Source organism: Siphateles boraxobius, unplaced genomic scaffold (assembly GCF_051911475.1).
Source record: "Siphateles boraxobius isolate OS27281-9 unplaced genomic scaffold, OSU_SipBor_1 7, whole genome shotgun sequence".
Taxonomy (NCBI): Eukaryota; Metazoa; Chordata; class Actinopteri; order Cypriniformes; family Leuciscidae; genus Siphateles; species Siphateles boraxobius.
In genome coordinates this window covers 40,162,096-40,187,500 of record NW_027509197.1, presented here as the reverse complement: position 1 = coordinate 40,187,500, position 25,405 = coordinate 40,162,096, and the positions used below count along the sequence as shown (strand labels likewise).

The 25,405-nt window shown below is 41.4% G+C and overlaps 2 protein-coding genes across 2 annotated transcripts in view; both read right to left on the bottom strand.

Moving 5' to 3' along the window:
• Positions 1 to 4,929, bottom strand: part of asmt (acetylserotonin O-methyltransferase) — a 32,708-nt gene extending 27,779 nt beyond the window's left edge. The window contains exons 1-3 of the mRNA XM_077216470.1: positions 4,827 to 4,929; positions 3,516 to 3,687; positions 2,054 to 2,183 (exon numbers count right to left, since the gene is read on the bottom strand). Of these exons, the coding sequence (XP_077072585.1) occupies positions 2,054 to 2,183; positions 3,516 to 3,687; positions 4,827 to 4,904 (380 nt within the window). The 5' untranslated portion in view covers positions 4,905 to 4,929. The remainder of the gene's footprint in view (positions 1 to 2,053; positions 2,184 to 3,515; positions 3,688 to 4,826) is intronic.
• sowahca (sosondowah ankyrin repeat domain family Ca) overlaps positions 1 to 25,405 on the bottom strand; it is a 147,213-nt gene that overhangs the window by 30,224 nt on the left and 91,584 nt on the right. The window lies entirely within an intron of this gene.

Sequence of the window (25,405 nt, the reverse complement as noted above, 5' to 3'; positions counted from 1 at the left end):
TATGGTGGAGATATATGATGGAGATATGATGGAGATATGGTGGAGATATATGATGGAGATATACGATGGAGATATATGATGGAGATATGGTGGACATATGATGGAGATATATGATGGAGATATGATGGAGATATATGATGGAGATATGATGGAGATATGGTGGACATATGATGGAGATATATGATGGAGATATATGATGGAGATATATGATGGAGATATGATGGAGATATGGTGGACATATGATGGAGATATATGATGGAGATATATGATGGAGATATGATGGAGATATGGTGGAGATATATGATGGAGATATATGATGGAGATATATGATGGAGATATGGTGGAGATATGATGGACATATGGTGGACATATGATGGACATATGATGGAGATATGGTGGACATATGATGGAGATATGATGGAGATATGGTGGACATATGATGGAGATATGATGGAGATATGGTGGACATATGATGGAGATATGATGGAGATATGGTGGAGATACGATGGAGATATATGATGGAGATATGGTGGACATATGATGGAGATATGATGGAGATACGATGGAGATATATGATGGAGATATATGATGGAGATATGATGGAGATATGGTGGACATATGATGGAGATATGATGGAGATATGGTGGACATATGATGGAGATATGATGGAGATATGGTGGACATATGATGGAGATATGATGGAGATATGATGGAGATACGATGGAGATATATGATGGAGATATGATGGAGATATATGATGGAGATATGGTGGACATATGATGGAGATATGATGGAGATATGGTGGAGATACGATGGAGATATATGATGGAGATATGGTGGACATATGATGGAGATATGATGGAGATACGATGGAGATATATGATGGAGATATATGATGGAGATATGATGGAGATATGATGGAGATATGGTGGACATATGATGGAGATATGATGGAGATATGGTGTACATATGATGGAGATATGATGGAGATATGGTGGACATATGATGGAGATATGATGGAGATATGATGGAGATACGATGGAGATATATGATGGAGATATGATGGAGATATATGATGGAGATATGATGGAGATATATGATGGAGATATGATGGAGATATGATGGAGATATATGATGGAGATATGATGGAGATATGATGGAGATATGGTGGACATATGATGGAGATATGATGGAGATATGGTGGACATATGATGGAGATATGATGGAGATATGATGGAGATACGATGGAGATATATGATGGAGATATGGTGGAGATATATGATGGAGATATGATGGAGATATATGATGGAGATATGATGGAGATATGGTGGACATATGATGGAGATATGATGGAGATATGGTGGACATATGATGGAGATATGATGGAGATACGATGGAGATATGATGGAGATATGATGGAGATACGATGGAGATATATGATGGAGATATGGTGGACATATGATGGAGATATGATGGAGACATGGTGGACATATGATGGAGATATGATGGAGATATGATGGAGATATGGTGGACATATGATGGAGATATGATGGAGATACGATGGAGATATGATGGAGATATGATGGAGATACGATGGAGATATATGATGGAGATATGGTGGACATATGATGGAGATATGATGGAGATATGGTGGACATATGATGGAGATATGATGGAGATATGATGGAGATATGATGAAGATATGATGGAGATATGATGGAGATATGATGGAGATATGAGATATGATGGAGATATGATGGAAATATGAGATATGATGGAGATATGGTGGACATATGATGGAGATATGATGGAGATATGATGGAGATATGATGGAGATATGATGGAGATATGATGGAGGTATGATGGAGATATGAGATATGATGGAGATATGATGGAGATATGATGGAGATATGAGATATGATGGAGATATGATGGAGATATGAGATATGATGGAGATATGAGATATGATGGAGATATGATGGAAATATGAGATATGATGGAGATATGAGATATGGTGGAGATATGATGGAGATGATGTTGAATGGTTTCTCACCGCACGGCGTCGGTCAGGTAATGCCAGCACAGGTAGATGGTTCTGGAGCTGTACTCAATCGAGTGATACAGAGACTTCGGGCTGGACTTGGTCAGAAATACACGGGACATTTCTGTGTTACTGTAGAGAACTAAAGATGTGGAAAAAAGACAATAACTCACAATGCATTTACATTCAGCTGTACATATTAAAGCACTGAGGAGCAACTTATGAGCAGAAATGTACTTTACTGAAGATATTAAGTCTTATTTTCTGAAAGATTTGAAAGGGCTGTGAAAAGATTTATCGCGATTAATTGCATCCAAAATAAAAGTTTGTGTTTACATAATGTATCTGCACTGTGTATAATTATTTTGTATATATATGAATACACACACATGCATACATATATTTTAGGAAAATGTGTTATTTATAAACATTTATATATAATTTATATATAATATAAATTACATATAAATATATACAGTATATACATGCAAATATTTCTTAAATATATCCATACGTGTGTGTGTATTTATATATATACAAAATAATTATACACAGTGCACACATTTATTTTATGTAAACACAAACTTTTACTTTGGATGCAATTAATCGTGATTAATCTTTTCACAGCTCTGCAAACGATGAATCGCGATTAATTGCATCCAAAATAAAAGTTTGTTTATAAAGTATATGTGGGTATAATTATTTTGTATATATAAATACACACACATGCATGTATAAATTTAAGAAATATTTGCATGTATTTACTGTATGTGTGTGTATATATATATATTATATATAAATAACACATTTTTCTAAATTATATACATGCATAAATTTATTTTGGATGTGATTAATCGTTTCACAGCCCTAGAAAGATTAGTGCAAGAACATCATTTTTTTAACAAATATTTCTAATGTCCAAAATTTCATTCGCCTTATACACTAAAAAAAAAAGATGTTCTTCCTGAGTATTTATTTTTGTCCATATAAAATATAAATATAAACATCTGCAAAAAAGTGCATATTTTTGCTCAGTTTGGGCCTTTGAATAAAAGTTGGCCATTTTTTTTCTCCATATTCTCACTATATCAGACTGTGTGAGTCATAAAAGCCTGATGTTTCACATATAATACTCCACAAAAAAACACATGCAAACTTTTTTTATATAAATATATTTTGTCTAAAGGTTCAATAAACTGTTCCATTTAGACTTTTTTTTTCTGAGTATTATTTCATATATCAGGCTTCACAGAGTTACTGCTGTTATCTGAAATCTGTTTCTCCAATAATAATGTGCAGCGAACGACACCTGAAGTCAACATGAAATGCTGGTTTCGGCTCATTTAATAAATGATGGTATTTCAAGCATGTAAACATCTGTATTTGACATGATGATGAGCTTGAAGAGGTTTAGCTGTCCGGTGTGCCTGTGACTGGAGATTGAGCTGCTGTAATACAGGTGTGTGTGCGGTACCTGGTCTGTCGGGGTGTGTGTGTGCGTTCAGAAGCTCCAGGCCCACACACGCAGACAGCAAGCGTTCAGTGCCGTCCTCACTGGTGTTCAGAGACTCACACAGCTGAGACACAGACATCGCAGACTCGTTCAGGAGCTCAAACACTCCCAGCTCACAGGCAGAGAACAGCGTCTGACGACAACACACAAGTCAACACTGCAGTAGACCTCAGCACACACACCCAAACACACACCTTACATCAAGGACAAGATATGGAGTATCGGTTTAAATGTATTAATATGAGTTTATTCTTAAAACAAGACATATATCTGCCCAAAATAAACTTGTTTTCCTATTGAATTAAGTTTTATTTGAGTCAGATATTTGTTCTCATGTACCTCAGAATCACTGAACTCTCTCAAACTACTTTAAATAGAATTTTTATAATTGTATAATAACAGTATACAGATATTTGACGGATACATACAGATATTTGATATCCTGTAGGGTTATATTTATTTGATTTGAAATTCACGTCACCATTTTTTGCTGACAAAGACAAAAAGTTGTAATAAATAGTAACCACTTACAGCATCTTAAACATGCACTTTTCTTTATAGTTTAATCTAAAATCTTGATGTTGAAACAAAGGCTGCTTTTATTGCATCAAAAATACAGTAGAAATGTTAAAATATTATTACAGTTTAAAGTGGCTGTTTTTATGTGAATATATAGTAACAACTAGCAGTCAAAAGATTTTGTAATGTTTCTGAAAGTCTCTTCTGCTCAAAAAAAGTACAGTAAAATTTTGATTATTATTCTAATGTAAATCAGCTGTTTTCATGTGTAATTTTCAGCAACATTACTCCAGTCTTCAGTGTCACATGATCCTTCAGAAATCATTTGCTGCTCAAGAAACATTTATGATTATTATCAGTGTGATAGATTTTATTTTTCAGGATTCTCTGATAAATAGAAAACAACATATTCAGCAAAATCATCATATTATAGTGATTTCTGAAGGATCATGTGACACTGAAGACTGGAGTAATGATGCTGAAAATTCAGCTTTGATCACAGGAATAAATTACACTTTCATATATATTCACATAGAAAACAGCTGTTTAACATTGCAATAATATTTCACAATTGTCACAGTTTTTTTATTCAGTAAATACAACCATGGTGAGCAGAAGAGACTTCTTTCAAAATTTTAATTTTTTTTCAAACTTTTGACCGGTAGAGTAGATCAACTCATAGCTGTAAATGTAAGACATGTTCCGATCTCAATGAAAGTTGTTTTGGACAGAAATGTTCACATCGGCCTTTACCTTCGACACCAGGAATCCCTCCATGTAATCCAGGATCTTCCTCGGATACAGCTCTTGGTCAGCAGTGGCCATGTTCATCAGCGTTTGCTCCGTTCTGTGTGAGAAACACTGAGTACACGGCTTTACACAGAGACATAATCAGATTAGACGGATTATACACGTCCAGATTGAATGGACACAGAGAAGGGCTTTTAATTCAGACCTCAACATTTATTACTCTGAAAGCAATTAAAGCTGCTTATTTGTTAAACAACAGGATCATCCAGAACTCAGAAAGAAAAAAAACACCTACATATAACAGTCAACATGAAGAGTGATGTTGTTTCACAATAACACTGCAAACAATTATGTTCTGTCTTGTTTTCCCTTACAAAAAACATTCTTAGATCAAGATACATTTACTGGAGAAGCAAAATTAATAAAGATATTAAGTTTTGTTTTTTGAAAAAAAAAAAAAAAAAGGGAGAGAGTTTATGCTTGAAAATCTGCCAGTGGGGTCAGAAAAAATTAAAAGGGATTGAAAGGGAAAACAAGATTATTTTTCTGATCCCACTGGCAGATATTTGTTCATGTTTTAAGCATAAACTCGCTTAATTTTTTCTAACTTTTCAGAGATTAAGACAGTAAAAGTATCCTGATTTGAGAAGGTTTAGATATTTGTACTGGACATTTTTTGCTGTGAAAATATTCTTTCTAGAATATTGTGGCACTTTGCAGTCAAATATTCTTGCATAAAATAAAAGTTAAAGGGATGGTGCAATTAGGCTACAATACACTTATTCGAATACAATAATTGATAAATACGGAACAGTTCTTCTTTCATACACCCAGAATCAGCAAATAAATCGTCGTAGGCGATATTTAAATTTAAAAATCCATCAGACTGGAACAATCTTCCCTGCTCGCTCAGATTTATAACCTCTTTATAATATAACCTCTTTATATATAACCTATTTTCAAACATCGTGTTCTTGTTTATGATCCTCACTTTTTTTTTTTTTTTGGTTATGGTATCTGTTTCTGTGTGTGGGTTTATGGATGTATGCAAGCATATTTATACCTTGATTTGTATTTGCATTTTCGAAGATGGTTCACCGATTGTCTCTGATTATGCTGGGCCAAAAGGGAAGGGACTATAGGTTTATGGGAGAATTTTAAGGGTCTGTATGTATGTGAATGTCAATGTATCTAAATGTTTGTTATAGTCCTGTATTGTATTAACTTTAATTATTATTTTCTATTATGATGTTGGTTTCTTTCAACTGTATAGGGACCCCCTCAAAAATGAGATGGTTCATCTCAAGGGGCTGTCCTTGGAAATAAAAATAATAAAAAAAGATAAAAAAATGTGTGTTTGTGTGTGTGTTTCACTCACTTTCCTGACAAGCGTGGCGGTTGTGCCGTAGGCAGAGAGCTTTTTCAGTAGTATTGTATGCAGTAGATCTGTACAGTACATGTCTATTTCCAGTCCTGATCCTCTGCCTGAGATAGTTGTAAGTGTTTTAATATGGACGCTTCACCTCAGCATTTGCCTGTGCCCATTTTGGTGTTGTCTTCCCATGTACGCAGACCTGGCGTCAGGCACAAATTCACGGACGGGTATTGAATTTTTTCAGGGGGCACAAATGAGATCAACCTCATTGCATAATAACATTAATCGATTACGATACAATGATAATGATCGATAGATCGATTATATAATGTATACTGACGCTAAATGTTCTTGCACACTCAGTCCGAAATTCTCGTATAGCCTATACGACGTTGTGTCAATCACATTTACACTGCCTCCGAAACTTTTGTCCGTCATAAAAAAATGTGAAAAATGTGTGTGTGGGGGGGATCGTTTTTCGCACCCGTAGCAAGCATTTTGAGAGGTGTTTTTACATATCACAGCAACCGAACCGAATGATCAATATGAAAAAACGGATTAGAAAGTTTCGATTTCGAACTCTGTGTGCAGGGACCGTACAAATGCACTGTTGACGCTCGTGCAGCCTCTCGAGGATCACACAAAAAAGAAACTACTCGGTTAGTATCGTAACCTCAGTTCCCTGAAACTAGGGAATGAGTATTGCGTAGCTATACTCAGTGGGGAAACTACTTTCCGTCGATTTACTGAAGCCTATAATGTAAAATGCAATTTGTAGCTGCACAGCTAGCACAGTGAGTGTCTGGGTCAGTCATTGGCTGTGCTGTGGCAACTGCACATCCAATGGCGCGGCGCCTCTGACTTGTGCCCCAATGAGCTTAGGGCTGCACGATTAATCGCAATTTCCATGTAATCGCTCTTAAATCGAGATGGTTTGTCGCGATTTTGAAATCGCAAAGGCTGGGATTATGTTGTATGTGCAGTTTGTACGGCTCTGTAAACGCTGCTCAATCTGAAAGCACTGTGAATTTGAATCACTTGTAATGTGAATTTGAAAAAACAAAAACTTGAGAAGCATTTAATAACCTCTTGTCCAACAAAAGACAACATTTAATAACATGCTTTTACTCCAAACTCACTTCATAACAACAGTTGAGCATCCTTCTGAGAGATGATGTGGCTTCTTACACAGAATAAGACAGTTGTGTGTTTATTGGTCATGTTTAATCAATTAAAGCATTTCAATCTCCTTTTTATTCAGCTACAGCGATAGGGATTTCCTGGAATGACGGGCGTTATCTACTTCTGTGGTGGGGCATATGTGGCATGCCTGCACGAGAGCGCCCTCTGGTGTTCAGATGGAGCAGCATTTACTATCGATAAGCCGCACTGCACTCACAAGCTGCGCATAAAATAATCGAAGCCTTTGCCAAATCACGTGCGGTTTCAGTGCGATTTATTGTGCAGCCCTAATCCACTAATCCAAGATGGCGCCGCGGATGGCTGCCTCGGTGTGGAGCTCTCCAGCTATTGTGTTGTTTTTGAACGTTTGTTCTGCGTTTAGTCATTCTTTTCCTATCAGTTTCACCAAAGACGAACTACTGGACATTAGGAAACACACACCAGAAACCTTTTCTACAGCTTTTGATTATTCGGACGTTTTGCTGGACATTCTCGTCGGAGGGGCAGCGTTGTTGTTCAAACGCACGTTCAGACGCAAACGCGGGAAGCGAGCCGGCGCGCTGGTTAAACTCCGCGAGCGCGGCCTGCGCACTGCACTCCCCAGCATTCATCTCGCGAATCTCCGATCCCTTCCTAACAAAACGGATGAACTTCTTCTCCTCACCCACACTAACAAGGATTTTTTAAACTCTGCTGCTTTGTGCTTCACTGAAACCTGGCTGAGTGAAGCCATACCGGACAACGCAATACATCTGCCGGGCTTCCAGCTGTTCCGAGCGGATCGCATCGCGGAGCTAACGGGGAAAACGAGAGGTGGTGGATTGTGTTTCTACATTAACGAAAGTTGGTGTTCAGATGTAACAACACTGAAGAAGATGTGCTCTCCTAATTTAGAGGCACATTTCATAAACTGTAAACCCTTCTACTCGCCTCGGGAATTTTCCTCTTTCATTCTCGTGAATGTTTACATCCCTCCAGACGCGTGCGCGAGCGCGGCGCTACAACAGCTGGCTGAACAAATATCTGAAACGGAACAAAGGTACCCAGACTCTCTTTTAATCATTCTTGGGGATTTTAACAAAGCAAATCTTTCCCGTGAACTACCAAAATACAGACAGCACGTTACATGTCCCACCAGAGACAGTAATATACTGGACCACTGTTACACCACAATAAGAAATGCATATCACTCCGTCCCACGGGCAGCTTTGGGGCTCTCTGATCACTGTTTGGTTCATCTCATACCGACCTACAGGCAGAAACTGAAATCAGCTAAACCTGGAATAAGGACTGTGAAAAGATGGACTAATGAAGCAGAGCAGAATCTACAGGCCTGCTTTGATTGCACTGATTGGACTGTTTTTGAAGCTGCTACCAATGATCTGGATGAGCTCACAGATACTGTAACATCATATATAAGTTTCTGTGAGGATACATGCATTCCTACCAGGACATTCTTATCATTCACTAATGATAAACCATGGTTTACTGGGAAACTCAAACACCTTCGTCATGCCAAAGAGGATGCTTACAGAAGTGGGGATAAAATCTTGTATAACCAGGCCAGAAACAGATTGACAAAGGAGATCAGAGTTGCTAAAAGGAACTACTCTGATAAACTGAAAAAACAGTTTTCATCCAACGACCCATCATCAGTCTGGAATGGCCTGAGGAACATTACCAACTACAAGTCACCTTCCCCTCGATCTGTGGACACTCAACACCTGGCTGACGATTTAAATTCATTTTACTGCCGGTTTGAAAAGCCCTCATTAACACCACACACCCGGTCTGATCTGCACTTCACACTTTCACCATCACCTCCTGCACTCCAATTATCACTCCCCCCTCCTGCCATCCAACCTGAGCTTAAGGTCTGTGTGGAGGACGTGAGCCGAGTCTTCAAAAAACAGAAGACTAGGAAAGCCTCAGGCCCAGACGGCATCTCATCTGCTTGTTTAAAAGCCTGCGCTGACCAACTGGCCCGGTCTTCACGCAGATCTTCAACAGATCATTGGAGCAGTGTGAAGTTCCCTGCTGCTTCAAACGCTCCACTATCATTCCTGTCCCCAAAAAACCCAAAATCACTGGACTTAATGACTACAGACCTGTCGCTCTCACGTCTGTGGTCATGAAGTCGTTTGAAAGACTGGTGCTGGCCCACCTGAAGGACATCACTGGACCCCTGCTGGATCCCTTTCAGTTTGCTTACAGAGCAAACAGGTCTGTGGATGATGCAGTCAACATGGGACTGCATTATATCCTGCAACATCTCGACAGACCAGGGACTTATGCAAGGATCCTCTTTGTGGACTTCAGTTCGGCCTTCAATACCATCATGCCTGGTCTTCTCACAGCCAAACTGACCCAGCTCTCCATACCATCCTCGATCTGTCAGTGGATCACCAGCTTCCTGACGGACCGGCAGCAGCGAGTGAGACTGGGGAAACACACATCCAAGACACTCACAATCAGCACTGGTGCTCCCCAAGGGTGCGTTCTCTCCCCACTGCTCTTCTCCCTGTACACTAATGACTGCACTTCTAAAGACCCCACTGTCAAGCTCCTGAAATTTGCAGACGACACCACTGTCATCGGTCTCATCCGAAACGGTGACGAGTCTGCTTACAGACTGGAGGTTGAACAGCTGGCTGCCTGGTGCAGTTATAACAACCTTGAGCTGAACACGCTCAAAACAGTGGAGATGATCGTGGACTTCAGGAGGAACAGCTCAGCACTCCTCCCACTCACCATCATGAACAGCACTGTGGAAGCAGTGGAGTCATTCAGGTTCCTGGGCACTATCATCTCTCAGGACCTGAAGTGGGACAATCACATTGACTCCACTGTGAAAAAGGCCCAGCAGAGACTGTACTTCCTTCGCCAGCTGAGGAAGTTCAACCTGCCACAGGATCTGCTGATTCAGTTCTACTCAGCTGTCATTGAGTCTGTCTTGTGCGCTTCCATCACTGTCTGGTTTGGTTCAGCTACCAAATCAGACATCAGGAGACTACAACGGACAGTCCGGACTGCGGAGAGGATTATTGGTGCCCCCCTGCCAAACCTCCAGGACCTGTACTCTTCCAGAGTGAGGAAGAGAGCAGGTAAAATCATCACAGACTCCACTCACCCTGGACACCACCTGTTTGAACTGTTACCGTCAAGACGGAGACTCAGATCACTGGCCACAAGAACATCTCGGCACAGGAACAGTTTCTTCCCACAGGCCATTTCCCTCCTGAACAGTTAACACTCCTCCCAAGGCATATGCCTGTAAGTGCAATACTCCCACTGTTTAGTGCAATATCCCACAACTCAGGTGATACTTATATGTAGATTTATTTATTTATAATATTCAAAACACTGTAAATAGGTTCATAATCTGTAAATCTGAAAATGTCTATTCTGACTAAACCCAACTGTGATAGTTTTATTCTCATATATTTATATTTTTATTTTTTATTCTTATAATTTGTAGTATTATGTTTCATGTTGTATTTGTATATGTCCACTGGAAGCCTCAGTACCAAAACAAATTCCTTGTGTGTGCAAGCACACTTGGCAATAAAGCTCTTTCTGATTCTGATTCTGATTCTGATTCTGATTTCTGATACACTTCAGAGCCCACCAAGGGGCACCGCCTTAGCCTATATTAGTCCCCGAAAAGAGCCATTATAAGACTGAAGCGACAACTTGCCAGATTACTATAGTGCGGCCGGCTACACAATACTTGTTCCCTACTCTCAGGGAACTGAGGTTACTCTAAACAGCGTTGAGAGCACTTTGGGTACATTGCCATGTCTGGGTTTGAGGATGACCGTGGAGTCATCCAATCCCAACTCCAAACATGAAGGGCTCACGGAAAGAGCCTGCAGATCTCCCACTCACTTGATAGATGCCAGTGCCAGCAGGAGAGCAGTCTTTAGCGAGAGAGGTTTAAGATCAACCGACTGGAGCGGTTCAAAAGGTGGACCTTTCAGGGCCCCAAGGACCGTGGAAAGGTCCCAAGACGGCACAGAAGGAGGTCTGGAGGGGTTCATCCTCCTGGCTCCTTTCAGAAACCGTACCACCAGGTTGTTTCTTCCTAGTGATTGGCCAGCCACCAGAGCATGATGAGGTGCAATGGCTGCCACATACACTTTGAGCGTGGACGGGGAACGACCCGCGTCCAACAACGAGCACCAGCTGGAAAACCCTGACCACTTCAGAGCATAAAGGCGCCTGGTAGACGGGGCCCTAGCCTCAGTGATAGTAAGACTTAAGACTTTCTCAGGAAGGTCCCTGGGTACTCGTTTAGGGGCCAGACATGGAGGGCCCATAAGTTGGGTCGCGGATGCCATATCGTCCCGTTGGCCTGTGTGAGGAGGTCTTTCCTCAACGGAACAGGCCAGGGGACTCTGTCCGATAACTGAACTAGCTCTGGAAACCACGGTCTGGATTCCCAAAGGGGGGCCACTAGGAGGACTGGGATGGGCCAGCGCATCCCTGTTCTTCGAGAAGAACACTGCGCAGTGAGTGTTGGTCCTCGAGGCGATAAGGTCGACTTCGGCCTCGCCAAACACACCCCATATCAGACTGACCATCTGTGAGTTCAGGGACCATTCGCCTAGGGGAGTGTTACCCCGTGAGGGTATATCCGCACCCAGATTCTGAATGCCGGGGATATGCGATGCCCTCAGAAAACTCAGATTGTTCTGTGCCCAAAAGAGGAGGTCTCTCGATATGGCGTACAGGTTGCCCGACCTGATGCCGCCCTGGCGATTTATGTAGGCCACCACTGACGTGTTGTCCGTGTGGACTAAAACGTGGTGACTTTTGAGGTTTGACAGAAATGCTTTGAGGGCCAAACAAACTGCTTTTTGCAGTTTGTTCGGGCAAAGAGCGGTCACGGCCTCTTCAAGGGGCGGCAACGACTCATAGCTCTTTTCCACCGCGCCGTCAATGGAGGAGAGCGTTGCGGAAACCGAAGAACCCACTCGTGCAGAATATGTAGCTTTCCACCCCTTAGTCAGTTTTTCGTGCACCTCCAGAAAAAGCGGCGCAGGACTGTTACAAGGGGCCTGCTGGCGCCCGTCAAGAACCAGCTGTCCAACCGACTTCGAGGAGGCTCCTTGAGCGAGGCCCACTCGAGCTCGAGGTCCGAGACGGCCTTTGTAAGGATCCGAAGCATCTCCGCGTCCGAGTTAGTCCTAGTGGCTAGGACGCTGGCGTGCTAGCTCAGGCTGAAAGGGTTTGTTCGACGGCGAAGGCTTTCAGAGGTTTCAGAGACGTGATGTTGTTGCTGAAGGAGTGAAATCTGCTATAATGGTGCTTTTCGGGGACTAAAATAGGCTAAGGCCGCGCCCAATATAGCTACGCAATACGAAGTGACCGTTCGAAACGGAACTCAGTTAACATACCGCCGTAAAAATCCGAAATGTGGAGTATTTATATGTATAATATGATACAGTTAAGCGACATCACACGACCAAGAGTGCTGAATACCATCACGATTGAAAATGTGACACTGATTTCATATGACAGTTCAATAAACAAGTAATTAATGTTAAGTCACTTACATTTAGACGAAATATTGACTGTTTTTGTTCTATTTTAGCAGCGAAAATAGTTCCAATCCAAGCAAAGATCAAAGCAGAACTCACAATTGTGTTTTCATCACTGAATGATTCAGCGTTTTGAACGAATCGGTTGAGTCAAAGATTGAATGACCCATTCTTAAACAACTGCCTCATTCTTGATAAATCAGCCGTTTGAACAAATCGTTTGAATGAATGACTCAAAGACTCGCTTAATAAGACTGCATTTCCGAGCTCACTATCGACAAACCAATCAAATAAGTTTGCAAAAAAAAAATCAGATCAAACACATTCTTTTTTTTATTCGGGAGTTATGTATTAACAAAACTATATATTTTGATGACAGTAGCCTATTGATAAAAAAATAATAATGTGCAAACAAGGACTGGTGGGACTTGACGTGGAGTTGGTTAATGGAAACAGACTCGTCCAGGGCGGGCACTAGTGACTAGTGGGCTGCCACTAAAGAATGCTTTATTAATAAACTTCCTGATTAGTTTCAGCATCTCAGCATCCCAGATAGCTTAGAAGAACTTGATATTGCGACAGAAACTTTTAACTCTCTCTTTTCTAGCACTTGCTCCTTTGTGCTTAAAGAAGATTAAAGAAAATATTCCAACGCCGTGGTACAACGAGAACACTCAGGCCCTAAAGAGAACAGTCAGAAAAATGGAGCACAACTGGAAGAAAACAAAACTAGAGCTATTTCGCATTTTATGGAAAGAGAGCATGATTGCATACAGAGAGGCCTTAAAAACTGCTAGATCTGCTTATTTTTCAACCCTATTAGAAGGAAATAAACAAAACCCAAGGTATTTATTTGAAACCATGGCTAAACTAACGAAAGATAAAGCTTCAAGCTCAGATTTTTCCAAGCAGCACAGCAGTAATGACTTTATGAAGTTCTTTACTTACAAGATTGATAATATCAGGGAGAAAATTATAACTATGCAACCGTCTACTACAGTATCGCATCAGACAGTGCAGTGTAGTCTCACTGACAGAAAAATTCGATTCACTCATTTTTATAGGAGAGAAAGAATTTTCTAAACTCGTTAAATCATCTAAAACGACAACATGTATGTTAGACCCTATACCGACTAAACTACTGAAAGAGATGCTTAGAGAGGTCATAGATCCTCTTCTTAAAATCATTAATTCATCTTTGTCATTAGGATACGTACCAAAAAGTTTTAAGCTGGCTATGATTAAACCGCTTGTTAAAAAAACGCAACTTGATCTTACAGGCCGATCTCAAATCTACCTTTTCTGTCAAAGATAATAAAAGGCAGTATCCTCACAACTATGTTCCTTTTTAGAAAGAAATGGTATCTGTGAGAATTTTCTATCAGGATTTTAACCGTATCATAGTACTGAGACAGCTCTCATTAGAGTCACAAATTATATGCTCTTATCATCTGATCGTGGTTGTATCTCTCTATTAGTGCTGCTCGATCTTAGTGCTGCATTTGACACTATCGACCACAACATTCTTTTAAATAGACTCTAAAATTATTTTGGCATTAGTGGGATTGCACTAGCATGGTTTAAATCATATTATTCTGACCGTTATCAGTTTGTAGCAGTAAATGAAGAGATGTCTTATCGGTCAAAAGTTCAGTATGGCGTACCACAAGGCTCAGTACTAGGACCGTTGCTGTTCACTCTGTACATGCTACCCTTAGGAGATATCATTAGGAAGCATGGCATTAGTCTTCACTGTTATGCTGATGATACTCAGCTCTATATTTCTTCACGCCCTGACGAAACTTACCAATCCACAAAATTATCGGAATGCATAGCTGATATAAAAAAGTGGATGACTACTCATTTCCTACTACTTAATCCTGAAAAAACAGAGATTCTAATTATTAGACAAAAAACTTCCTCACGTAATAACCTAGAATACCGTCTAACACTTGATGGCTGCTCTGTTAAGTCTTCGTCGTCAGTTAGGAACCTGGGTGTGCTCTTTGATACCAATCTTTCATTTGAAAGTCACGTGTCTAGTATCTGTAAAACTGCATTTTTCATCCTATAAATATATCTCAACTACGTCATATGCTCTCAATGAAAAATGCAGAACAATTGGTTAATGCGTTCATGACATCAAGGCTAGATTATTGTAATGCTCTACTGGGTGGTTGCCCTGCATGTTTAATACATAAACTACAGCTGGTCCAAAATGCAGCCGCTAGAATTCTTACCAGAACCAGGAACTATGAACATATTAGCCCGGTTCTGTCAACACTGCATTGGCTGCCTTTTAAACATAGTATATTTTTTAAAATATTGCTGATTACATACAAAGCACTAAATGGTTTAGCTCCCCAGTACTTGAGCGAGCTCAATAAGAAGGATGGCGTCTATGCTAATATTAGTCTCTCTGTTTATCCCGAGGTTTACCGCAGTATCCAGGCCGTATCCGGATCTGATGAAGGACCCTCGCATAGACACGACGACAACGCATCCCTGAAGTGTCAGCCTCATCAACACTGTGAAGGCCTCATGGACACCTCAACAAACTCGTCTCAATACCGGCGTGATGACTGTGTCCCCCAACCAGATGAACTAGATAAATATTGTGACTTCTGACCTATAATGATGCCTGAATCATAATCATACACTGTTCGTTCATTGGCCAAAGGAGGACTGAGCCTGGGTTCTCCCAAGTTTTTTTTCTCCATTCTGTCACCTGATGGAGTTTTGGTTCCTTGCCACTGTTGCCTTTTTGCCTTTCTTCGCCTTTGTCGCCATTGGCTTGCTTAGTTGGGGACATTTAATTTTGTATCTAACAATACTATTACAAAATTATTTTCCTGTTATCTCTGTAAAGCTGCATTGAAACAATCTGTATTGTAAAAAGCGCTATATAAATAAAGGTGACTTGACTTGACTTGACTCACAGGGCGGGCCAGGCCCCCCAATACCTGCCCATGGCGCGGGGACTGCAATCGGGTGATACGATTTTTTTTCAGTTATGTTTTTAACCGTTCTGGAGGAGTGGCAATATGCTTTTTGTAAGAGATTCCAAATGCAGTGTACTGTTAATATTTGTAATATAATAATCAGTGCCATTCCAATTTCTTTAAGTTTAATGGTTAAAGAAGATATTTTGTACTCAAAGTCTCCCCAGAACTGAGGCAGCTCTCCTTAGAAGGTTGCGATTTTTGTGATAATAATTTTTTTACAAATAGAGTCATCAGAAATGTTATTTTACCTAAACCGTATTAGACGGGAATACATGCTTAAAGAGTTAGATACGGTTTAAATAAAAAAAATTAAAAAATCCTAAACTCCTAAAGCTAAGGAGGGAGAACATTTAAAAATTGTAAATGAAATTTTTCCTACCATTTAATATTTAAGATTGAAATTTAATTTTGATGTGAATGATTTTTTTTGTGACACAAATATTGAAAATTTAGAGCATGCTTTTTTTCTGTTGTGATATGGTGCAACCCTTTCTGAGAGATGTGCAGAAAGTTAATTATAGGTTTGTTATTTGTCTGGAAAACAAAGAGTTTGAGCTTGTTAATTTCTTGGAAGGTTTTTCATTTATTAGTGCAGGTGGTTTAAATCTAAACCCAACTTATAAAAATAAATAAAAACCAGTAAGCCCTTAAATTTCTCTTTTGAATAAATTAATTTAAAAAGCTCCTTTTGAGTTATTTCTCATTTTATTTTGTAATTTATTTTATTTAAATACATGTTTGTTTGTTTTACTGTGATTTTTCTGTTTGGTCACTGGCTGAACGATTGCTGTTATATTCAGAGATTTTATTATATAAGTTGTTAGTTTCAGTTGTCGAAGCATAATAAAAGAAAACAGGAAAAAAATCTTGAAACTCAGACTGAAAAAAACTTTATTGACAAAGGCAAACAAATCCAAATGACAGATGAACAGCAGGTCAAATAAACAATGTGTCGTGTTTAGTCAGTAAAAGAGTAATCTGGACAATAATAACACTACAACACTACAAAACTTTAAGTGTGACTGGAAGTAATTTTTTAAGTCCCCAATCAACTATGAGTGACTAGACTGTTAAAACAAAAATCAGTATTTACAACGACAAACACTCACATTTTACACTTTGAGCACTAATGAGTTAATGAGAAAGTGTTGCTGTTTGTTCTCAAATTATGTTCTAGTGTGGAAATAAGCCTGAAAATAAACACAGTAAATGCCAGCATATAAAGCCATTAAAAATAAATGAAGATTAATAAATGGCAAAAAACAGTTATATGAGAAATGACACCATTAGGTTTCTGATGTGTGAATATGTGCTTGATCTCGTTCAGCTCTTCTGGATATGATGTCATAAACCAGAATGATGACAGTAGCCACGCCCACCAGAGCAGAGAGGACCAATCGGATCACAGCTTCAGTAGGACCACAACAGTGGACAGAGTCTGAGGAATAAAAGCATCAAACTGAGATCAACAATTAATAAATATGAAAATAATTAGTAAAAACAAGAATATCTGAAGGACAGGATTATCAATAAAATTATCAGTAAATGATCTCTACTCACCATAGACAGAAACTCTGAATGCTTTTAATGAGAAACCGTATGAAAACATCATCCGTAGTTTATAATCTCCAGCATGTTCAGTTGTGATGTTTGTGATGGTCAGAGATCCAATTTGATTGTTCAACTTCAGTCTGTCTCTGAATCTCCCATGAAGAACATCATCATATACAGCGATTCTGTCGGCCCGTTTATTGATTTCAGCGATTAAAGTGTTTTCATCTCCAAACCTCCAACGAATCCAATCATATCCTTCAGTGAGATTAGAGTTTAGAGTGAGTGATTCTCCCTCCATCACTAACACTGATGTCTCTGATTCTGATACCAAAAACCCACACAGAACAAACACAAACAGGGTTTGTCAGATTAATAATGTGAAATCACTTAATGTTTTACTAAATAATTTAAAATGTCAGTTTGAAATAAACAATATCATAAAACAAACAAAAAGAAACAAAATGGTGTATGAATTAATTTCAATGTTGTCATTAAAAACTGCTGAAACAAATATGTTTAGCCTCACCATCAGAACCAATATTGATCTTTCTCTTTCTCTCAACGCTGATCCGTAGAGAATAATATCTAGTCTTTTCAGTGATGTTTGTGATGGTCAGAGATCCAGTTTGATTGTTCAGCTTCAGTCTGTCTCTGAATCTCCCATCAAGAACATCATCATATACAGCGATTCTTTTGGCGCATTTATTGATTTCAGATATTAAAGTGTTTCATACCTCAACTGAATCACATCATCATCCTTTATTTCTCCCTCCTTCACTGACACTCTTTTCACTTCATCATCACCAAACACTCCTGAAGAACAGAGTTTTTTTTACAGATTAAAGCTTTAAAATCACTTGATGTTGGTTTGATGAAGCTTCAATGAAATAATTGTAATACTTTGAATGTGATCTTAATAATATTCTGCAGCAATACAAAGACAAAAGATGACAAATGAAATAGAGTAGAAATATATTCATATATGGAACAAAAACTAAATAAAAAGACACTTTAACTTTAACAACTAAAAGTTAACAAGTTCTAGGTTGAATTTACTGTTGCTGTATAAACTCATGCTGTGCTTCTTTTCTGTCTGTAGTAGATTTCTTAAAAGTTATTGTGGATTAACTAACATTTACAAATCGAATAAAGACAGAAAAGAATCACAGCGTGAGCAAACTGGTATATCCATATATCTTTAGTAGATGTTAGTAAATGTTAGTGCTGTCCTGTAACAGTGAATGTTTTTTAAGGGAACAAAATAATACAGCCAAAGTGTATGTCCTTTTTTTTCTTTTCTCTGTCATTTTCTCTGGCCACCAACAGAAAGCGATAGCTGTTAAAATATGAGTTAGGTTTATAGGCTCACCAAGCAATCATATTAAAATTATTAGATTATCTTGCGTCCTCATAGTATTTTAGGTTCCCTTTCGTTGTCACTACGAGTTACGTTGTGACGACGAATGGGGTTTCGCTTAGAAAGTCTATCAACTTTGACAATGGCAAAGAAATACAATGGGTCTGCGGAATTTGCATGGCGCAACTCTGCCCCACCTCGTGGGTATAAAAGGAGGACGCCGGCAACATGCAGATATGTTTCTTCGCTGAGGAGCCAAGATTCTTCACTCCACAAGCCATCTCTGATCAAATGTCAGCTATGAGACGAGTGACTCTCCGGTGTTGGTTTGACGGCGATCTCCAGCGAGTGCACACTTCCTGCTGATCTGTGCAGTATCTGCCAGTGAGTATGTTTCTCCCTGGGCGCTTTAACATCCACAGAGTTTTCCTCTCACAAAAGAGCTTTGAACGCGGCTCGCCCGTGCACTTCTGGTTGCAGTAGACTCATTTCTGGCTCTGATGGGCACGATCGCTGTTCTGCGTGCTTGGGCATTGATCATGCTAGAGCAGCGCTCATGGATGATTTGTGTTCTCTCTGTGGGAGCATAACCATTGCGTCATTACAGTTGAGACTCAGTGATCTCACAAGAGTGAGAGTCCCCTCATCCACACCCCGATCTACTCCCTCCACGAGAGGTAGTACTTTGGCTGGTGACCAGGGTGACCTGAGGGTGACGGTGTGGAACAAGGCGCCGACTATCTGTCCCCACGGTTGAATGCTTTGTTGCAATGCAACCGTGTCCTCAGAGTGCTTCTTCTCGCGGTGATCCTAAACACCCGTCCAAAGCCTGTAGGTTTTCGTCTACGATTGTGGCAAAATCCTATAGAGCCGCAGGACAGGCAGCTGCCTCTCTGCATGCCTTGGCCACTCTGCAGGTCTACCAGGCCCAGATGCTCAGGGACATGCACGAGGGTAGGACAGACCCAGGGCTCTTTGATGAGCTGCAGAACGCCACAGATCTCGCTCTCCGAGCGACTAAGGTGACCGCACGCACCCTGGGTCTGGTGATGTCCACTACTGTGGTCCAGGAGCGACACCTTTGGCTGAACCTGGCCGATATGCGGGATGCCGAGTGGTCCCGGCTGCTCGACACCCCCATATCCCAGGCCGGCCTTGAAGACTTTGCCCAACAGTTCTCAACCGCCCAGAAACAGACTGAGGCCATCAAGCATATTTGCCACGATGGCCCACTGCTACCTCCACCCTGCCGTCCGCGCAGAATCCTCAGTCTGTTTGTCACTCGGGCTCGGTCGTGAAGGAACCCGCAAGAAGGCGCCACAGCCCTCTCCAGCCCCGCCCCCCGCTAAACGCTGGGCTAAGCGGCGCTCCTGAGACAGGCTGCTCAGGGATGGTCGTAAGTTCTTCCCAGGAGATGGTAGCAGGACCACTCCTTCCCCCGGTGGAGGGCCGGGGGAGAATATTTTGTTCTCCACTTTCTGCTGCTCACCCCCAGGTGGGCAGGACCCTAAGGTGGTTAAAGAAAGAACTGATAACCCCATCCCTGAGCACACTGAGTTCTCAAATGACAGTGTGTGCCGCCCCCGGGCCGCACCACTCTCATCCCCCTCTGTCGCAAGAACCCTGGCAAAGCAGGCGCCTGCGGAACGCCGGTCCTTCCCTGGCCTCCTCAGTCAGGTTGCGGTTCATGACAGTGCCCCCACACCGGGCCGCTATGCCGCCCACGTCCAGGCCGGTCATTCCGCTTCGCTGCACCACCAAGGGGATGTCTGTGGTTCGCATAACCCCGCTGGCACAGTTCTTGGGAGCCTGGCTAGAGCTTCCCAACCTGTCCCGCTGAGTCGCACGAACCATCAGGCTCGGCTATGCGATTCAGTTCGCACGGTCTCCTCCCCGCTTCAGGGGAGTCCGCTCTACTATGGTCTGTGGCAATGCCCCTATCATGAGAGCAGAGGTTGCTACCCTACTGGCGAAGGGTGCGATTGAGACTGTCGCTCCAGCCGAAATGAGGTCTGGGCTCTACAGCCCCAACTTCATTGTTCCGAAGAAATCCAGTGGGTTACAGCCAATCCTGGACCGGCGCGTCTTGAACCGCTCCCTTCACAGGCTGCCGTTCAAGATGCCCACGGCAAAACGCATCTTTGAGTGTGTGCAGCTGCAGGATTGGTTTGCAGCGATCGACCTGAAGGACGCCTACTTCCATGTCTCCATTCTCCCTCAACACAGACCGTTCCAACGGTTTGCTTTCGAGGGGCAGGCATACCAGTACGCGGTTCTCTACGAAGGACATCGAGGGATCCCTTGTTCCTCTACGGGAACATGGGGTTCGCATCCTGAACTATCTCGACGACTGGCTGATACTAGCTCACTCTCGAGACCAGGTTTGCGAACACAGGGACCTAGAGCTCCGGCGCCTAGCTCGACTTTCGGGTCAACTGGGAGAAGAGCAAACTCTACCCCGTGCAGAGGATCTCTTTTCTCGGTATGGAAATCGACTTGGTCGCCACGTCCGCGCAGCTTACAAACTCTTGCGCGTGTTATGAAGTGGAAGACTCAGTGGGATCCAATTGCATTTTTTTTAATGAAAGAACGTCAGAACAGGCAGGGGTCAGGGAACAGCAAAACAGGGAATTCAGAGAGCAAGCACAGAGAGTAGTCAGGTAACAGGCAGAAGGTCAAGACAGGCAGCAAACAGGCAGTAGTGAGATAACAATCAGAGGTCAACAAACAGAACAGCAAGATAGGGAAAAACGCTCAGTGATTACAGGCCGGGGCAATGCAATACTTCGCAGTTGTCTTATGTTTGAGTGTGGTTTATATAGAGTGTCTGAATGAGATGCAGGTGAGTGTGCAATCAGTCCCAGGAATGAAGCATTATGGGAATTGTAGTTTTGTGAAGTGATCAGTCTGGTGTGGAGTGCCCTCTGGTGACTCTCAGGGGCACTCCAGCTGGTGATCGTTACATAGCCCCCCCCAAAGAGCGGCTTCCGGACGCTCCAAAAACAGTCCAGGAGGGAGGTGGAGCGGAGGCGGATCCGCGGGCGGGAAACCCGGTTCCAGGTCCGTGGAGCGGAAAAGGACCTGCAGACTGCGGCAGAACGGATGGCCAGGGCGGAGCGGGCGACCCCTCAGGCGGCCAGGGCGGAGCAGTCAGTCAGGTAGGCGACCAGTGCGGAGAAGGCTGTGCAGGCGACCAGGGCGGAGCAGGCTGTGCAGGTGACCAGGGCGGAGCAGGCTGTGCAGGCGACCACTGCGGAGAAGAACCCTCGAGTGGCCACGGTGGTGACGACCCATCGGGCGGCCACGGCGGAGACAATCCTTCAGGTGGCCAGGGCGGAAACGTCCCTTCGGGTGGCCATGGCGGAGACCTCCATTCGGGTGGCCACGGAACAGGAATCCACCCAGGAACAGTCATCAGTTGCTCTGGAACAGACCCTGGCTCAGGACAAGGAACTTATACCTGCTCAGAAACAGAAATATTCCACCCTGTGGGCTGGACACCCCAGTGTTCTCCATATGCATCCCACTGGGTCATATGTTATTCTTAAGCCCCCCCCCCTCCCCCTCCCTCCCTCCCTCCCCTGGGTTGCCATTATTTGCATATTTCCTCTGATTTATGAGATATGCTTCCCAGTGGACCTTAGTATTCCTGTGTTAAGTAGGAGTCCTTCGTCCGTGCCAGTTTCACGACAGGGATTTCAGACTTAAGCAGGGCACTGGAAGACAGCGGTGAAGGTGGCGTGATTAGACTGGAACCCCATTCGTTGTCACGACGGAACTTGTAGTGACAATGAAAGGGAACGTCTCGGTTACGTATGTAACCCTCGTTCCGCCTTCCTGCCACTTCCGCTGTACCGCCGGGATCGCCTGAGTTCAGTCTTGGCTCCTCAGTGAAGAAACATACCTGCATGTTGCCAGCGTCCTCCTTTTATACCCACGAGGTGGGGCGGAGTTGCGCCATGCAAATTCCGCTGACCCATGGCATTTCTTTGCCATTGGCTCGTTTTGTAGTACTCGAAGTTGGTAGGCTTTCTAAGCGAAACCCCATTCGTCGTCACAACATTTTCGTCTGGGCAAAGACTGATCTGCCACTGAACATCATATTGAGCAAAACCCAACATTACAGACCATTTAGATCTACAATATTAGCCTAATGTCAGTTCACACATTGGCTTATCACTGTGTTAGTTGTAGTGGGTGACTTACTAATTTAACCAACAAGCTACTGTCTTAAGCTACCAAACAAGAAACATTATTATCGCTAACATTCCATTATCAATATTGTTATCAATATTTTTTTTGTCATGACTAATTTATTAATGACTCTGCATCATCTGTATTAAAGTGAAAATAATCACTTTGATTATGAAGCGAGAGTTGTTGTGGGCTGTCGTAATATGTTCAATTACACTTGTCTAAAGAAGGATTCAGTTCTGAATAGATTTAACCAACAACTGAAGAGCCTCATAGACATTATATATTAAGCAAACTCACATTCAGTTCTGAACTTTTTGTTTTACCCCATTTGCGTTTAAATTGTTTTACAACAGTCATTTAAGTATATATCATTTTATTATTTACAATACGTACACAGCTTGGTTTTTACTGATATTTTTAGGGGGAAAACCCTGAGATCGGGTCCTGACCACTATTTCTGCCTACACTAATAACTGAGTTTAGACATGAATTCAAACTTGATCTCACAGTAAAATCACAGCTCAATTATTTCTATATGAGAATAACTAACGCATTCTCATCCTTTGGCGTCATATGTGACGCCATATGACAAAACGGCGAAATACTACGCACATGGCACCCTTTATCGTCAATATAACACGCACTGTGAATAACAGTGAATGTTAATCCTCTCTGTCTAAATTAACCAGTCATTTATTACATGGTACCAGCATAGAAACAACTGAAGCCATAAAAAAATATATTTAAAACTCACCGTCCAGACGCCAGAAACACAGACAGAAGAAAACCGTGTTAAACATCTTCAACACCTTCAGTCCACAAATATGAAAAGACAAACTCTTCAAAACTGCTTCAGGAATAAAATGACGGATGAGCTGATGTGAAGCTGCTCTGTAGTAAAATGAAGTGAAACTCCACCAACATCTAAAATAACTGCAAATCTTGCACAAGTGTTAATGCATGTGACGTCTGGCACTTTCCATCTGATAATTCACACTCTGATCTGATTATCACAAGTACGCCTCAACTTCCTTTAGATAAAAAGTGTAATTTTCAGCAGAAATCAATATGTGTGAAAAGTGAAGACACACCACTGATGTATGAGAATAATTTCTAAACTCTTAAATACTTTATTACCTTCTGGTTTACTTCTTAGAGAATGATATCAAACGTGTGATACTCAATGATAATTCAGTGATTATTCACATTAAACTATATATATTTTGGGTGAATTTCAGGTGATCTCAGCATGAGGGAGGAGGAGTGGGGGGGAATGGGGGTCAAGGTAAAAGATGTAGATTAGGATTGCTTATGTGAGACTTGCGTCTCGAATGGTGCACAAGAGAGAAATTCAAATGTTAATTTGCTTTTTTCTCTCAGAGAGTTGCACTATCTTCCAGTTCTTCGAGCTTTTTTCAGTCTTACACAGACCATATAGCAATTAACTCAGCTGTATACACAGCAAGATCATCACTAATTCTATTAGCCTTAATCAGTTTTATTTCAGGGATTGCATATGCCACCCCTACTCTCTTGTTTATTTTTGATGCATCTGTATATACCTGAATATAATTGCCATATTTTCTGATCTTGATCACACTCGAAATGATGTACATGCTAAGAAATAATTATTCTTCTGTGTCCATGCAAAATATCCTTTTCTTAGAATCAGCGAGTAATCGAAAGTGTTCGCTGAGCAAATTGATTAATTGATTGTAATAGTAATTTAGCCATCAAATTAATCAAATTAACTGATCCAAATATTCATACTTATCCATTACAAGTTATGATTTATTATGAATATTTCCCCTTTGAGCTAATTTGTTACAGCTCTTCCCAATGGACAGTAAGTCCCATCATGACCACTTGACTGAAACAGTCAGATATTACGATCAGATCTGGATAAGCTGTTCTGCTTAGCTGGACGGTGAGTTTTAAATGTGACTTCAGTTGTTTCTCTTCTGGTACCATGTAATAAATGACTGGTTAAATTAGACAGAGAGGATTTAACATTAACTGTTATTCTCATATAGAAATAATTGAGCTGTGATTTTACTGTGAGATCAAGTTTGAATTCAGGTCTAAACTCAGAGCAGAGCAGCTTCACATCAGCTCATCTGTCATTTTATTCCTGAAGCAGTTTTGAAGAGTTTTTCTTTTCAAATTTGTGGACTTCAGTTCTGGTTCCGTGTAATAAATTACTGGTTAAAATAGTCAGAGAGGATTAACATTCACTGTTACAGGACAACACTAACATTTACTAACATCTACTAAATATATATGGATATACCAGTTTGCACACGCTGTGGTTCTTTTCTGTGTGTTTATTCGATTTCATAATTGTTAGTTCATCCACAATAACGTTTAAG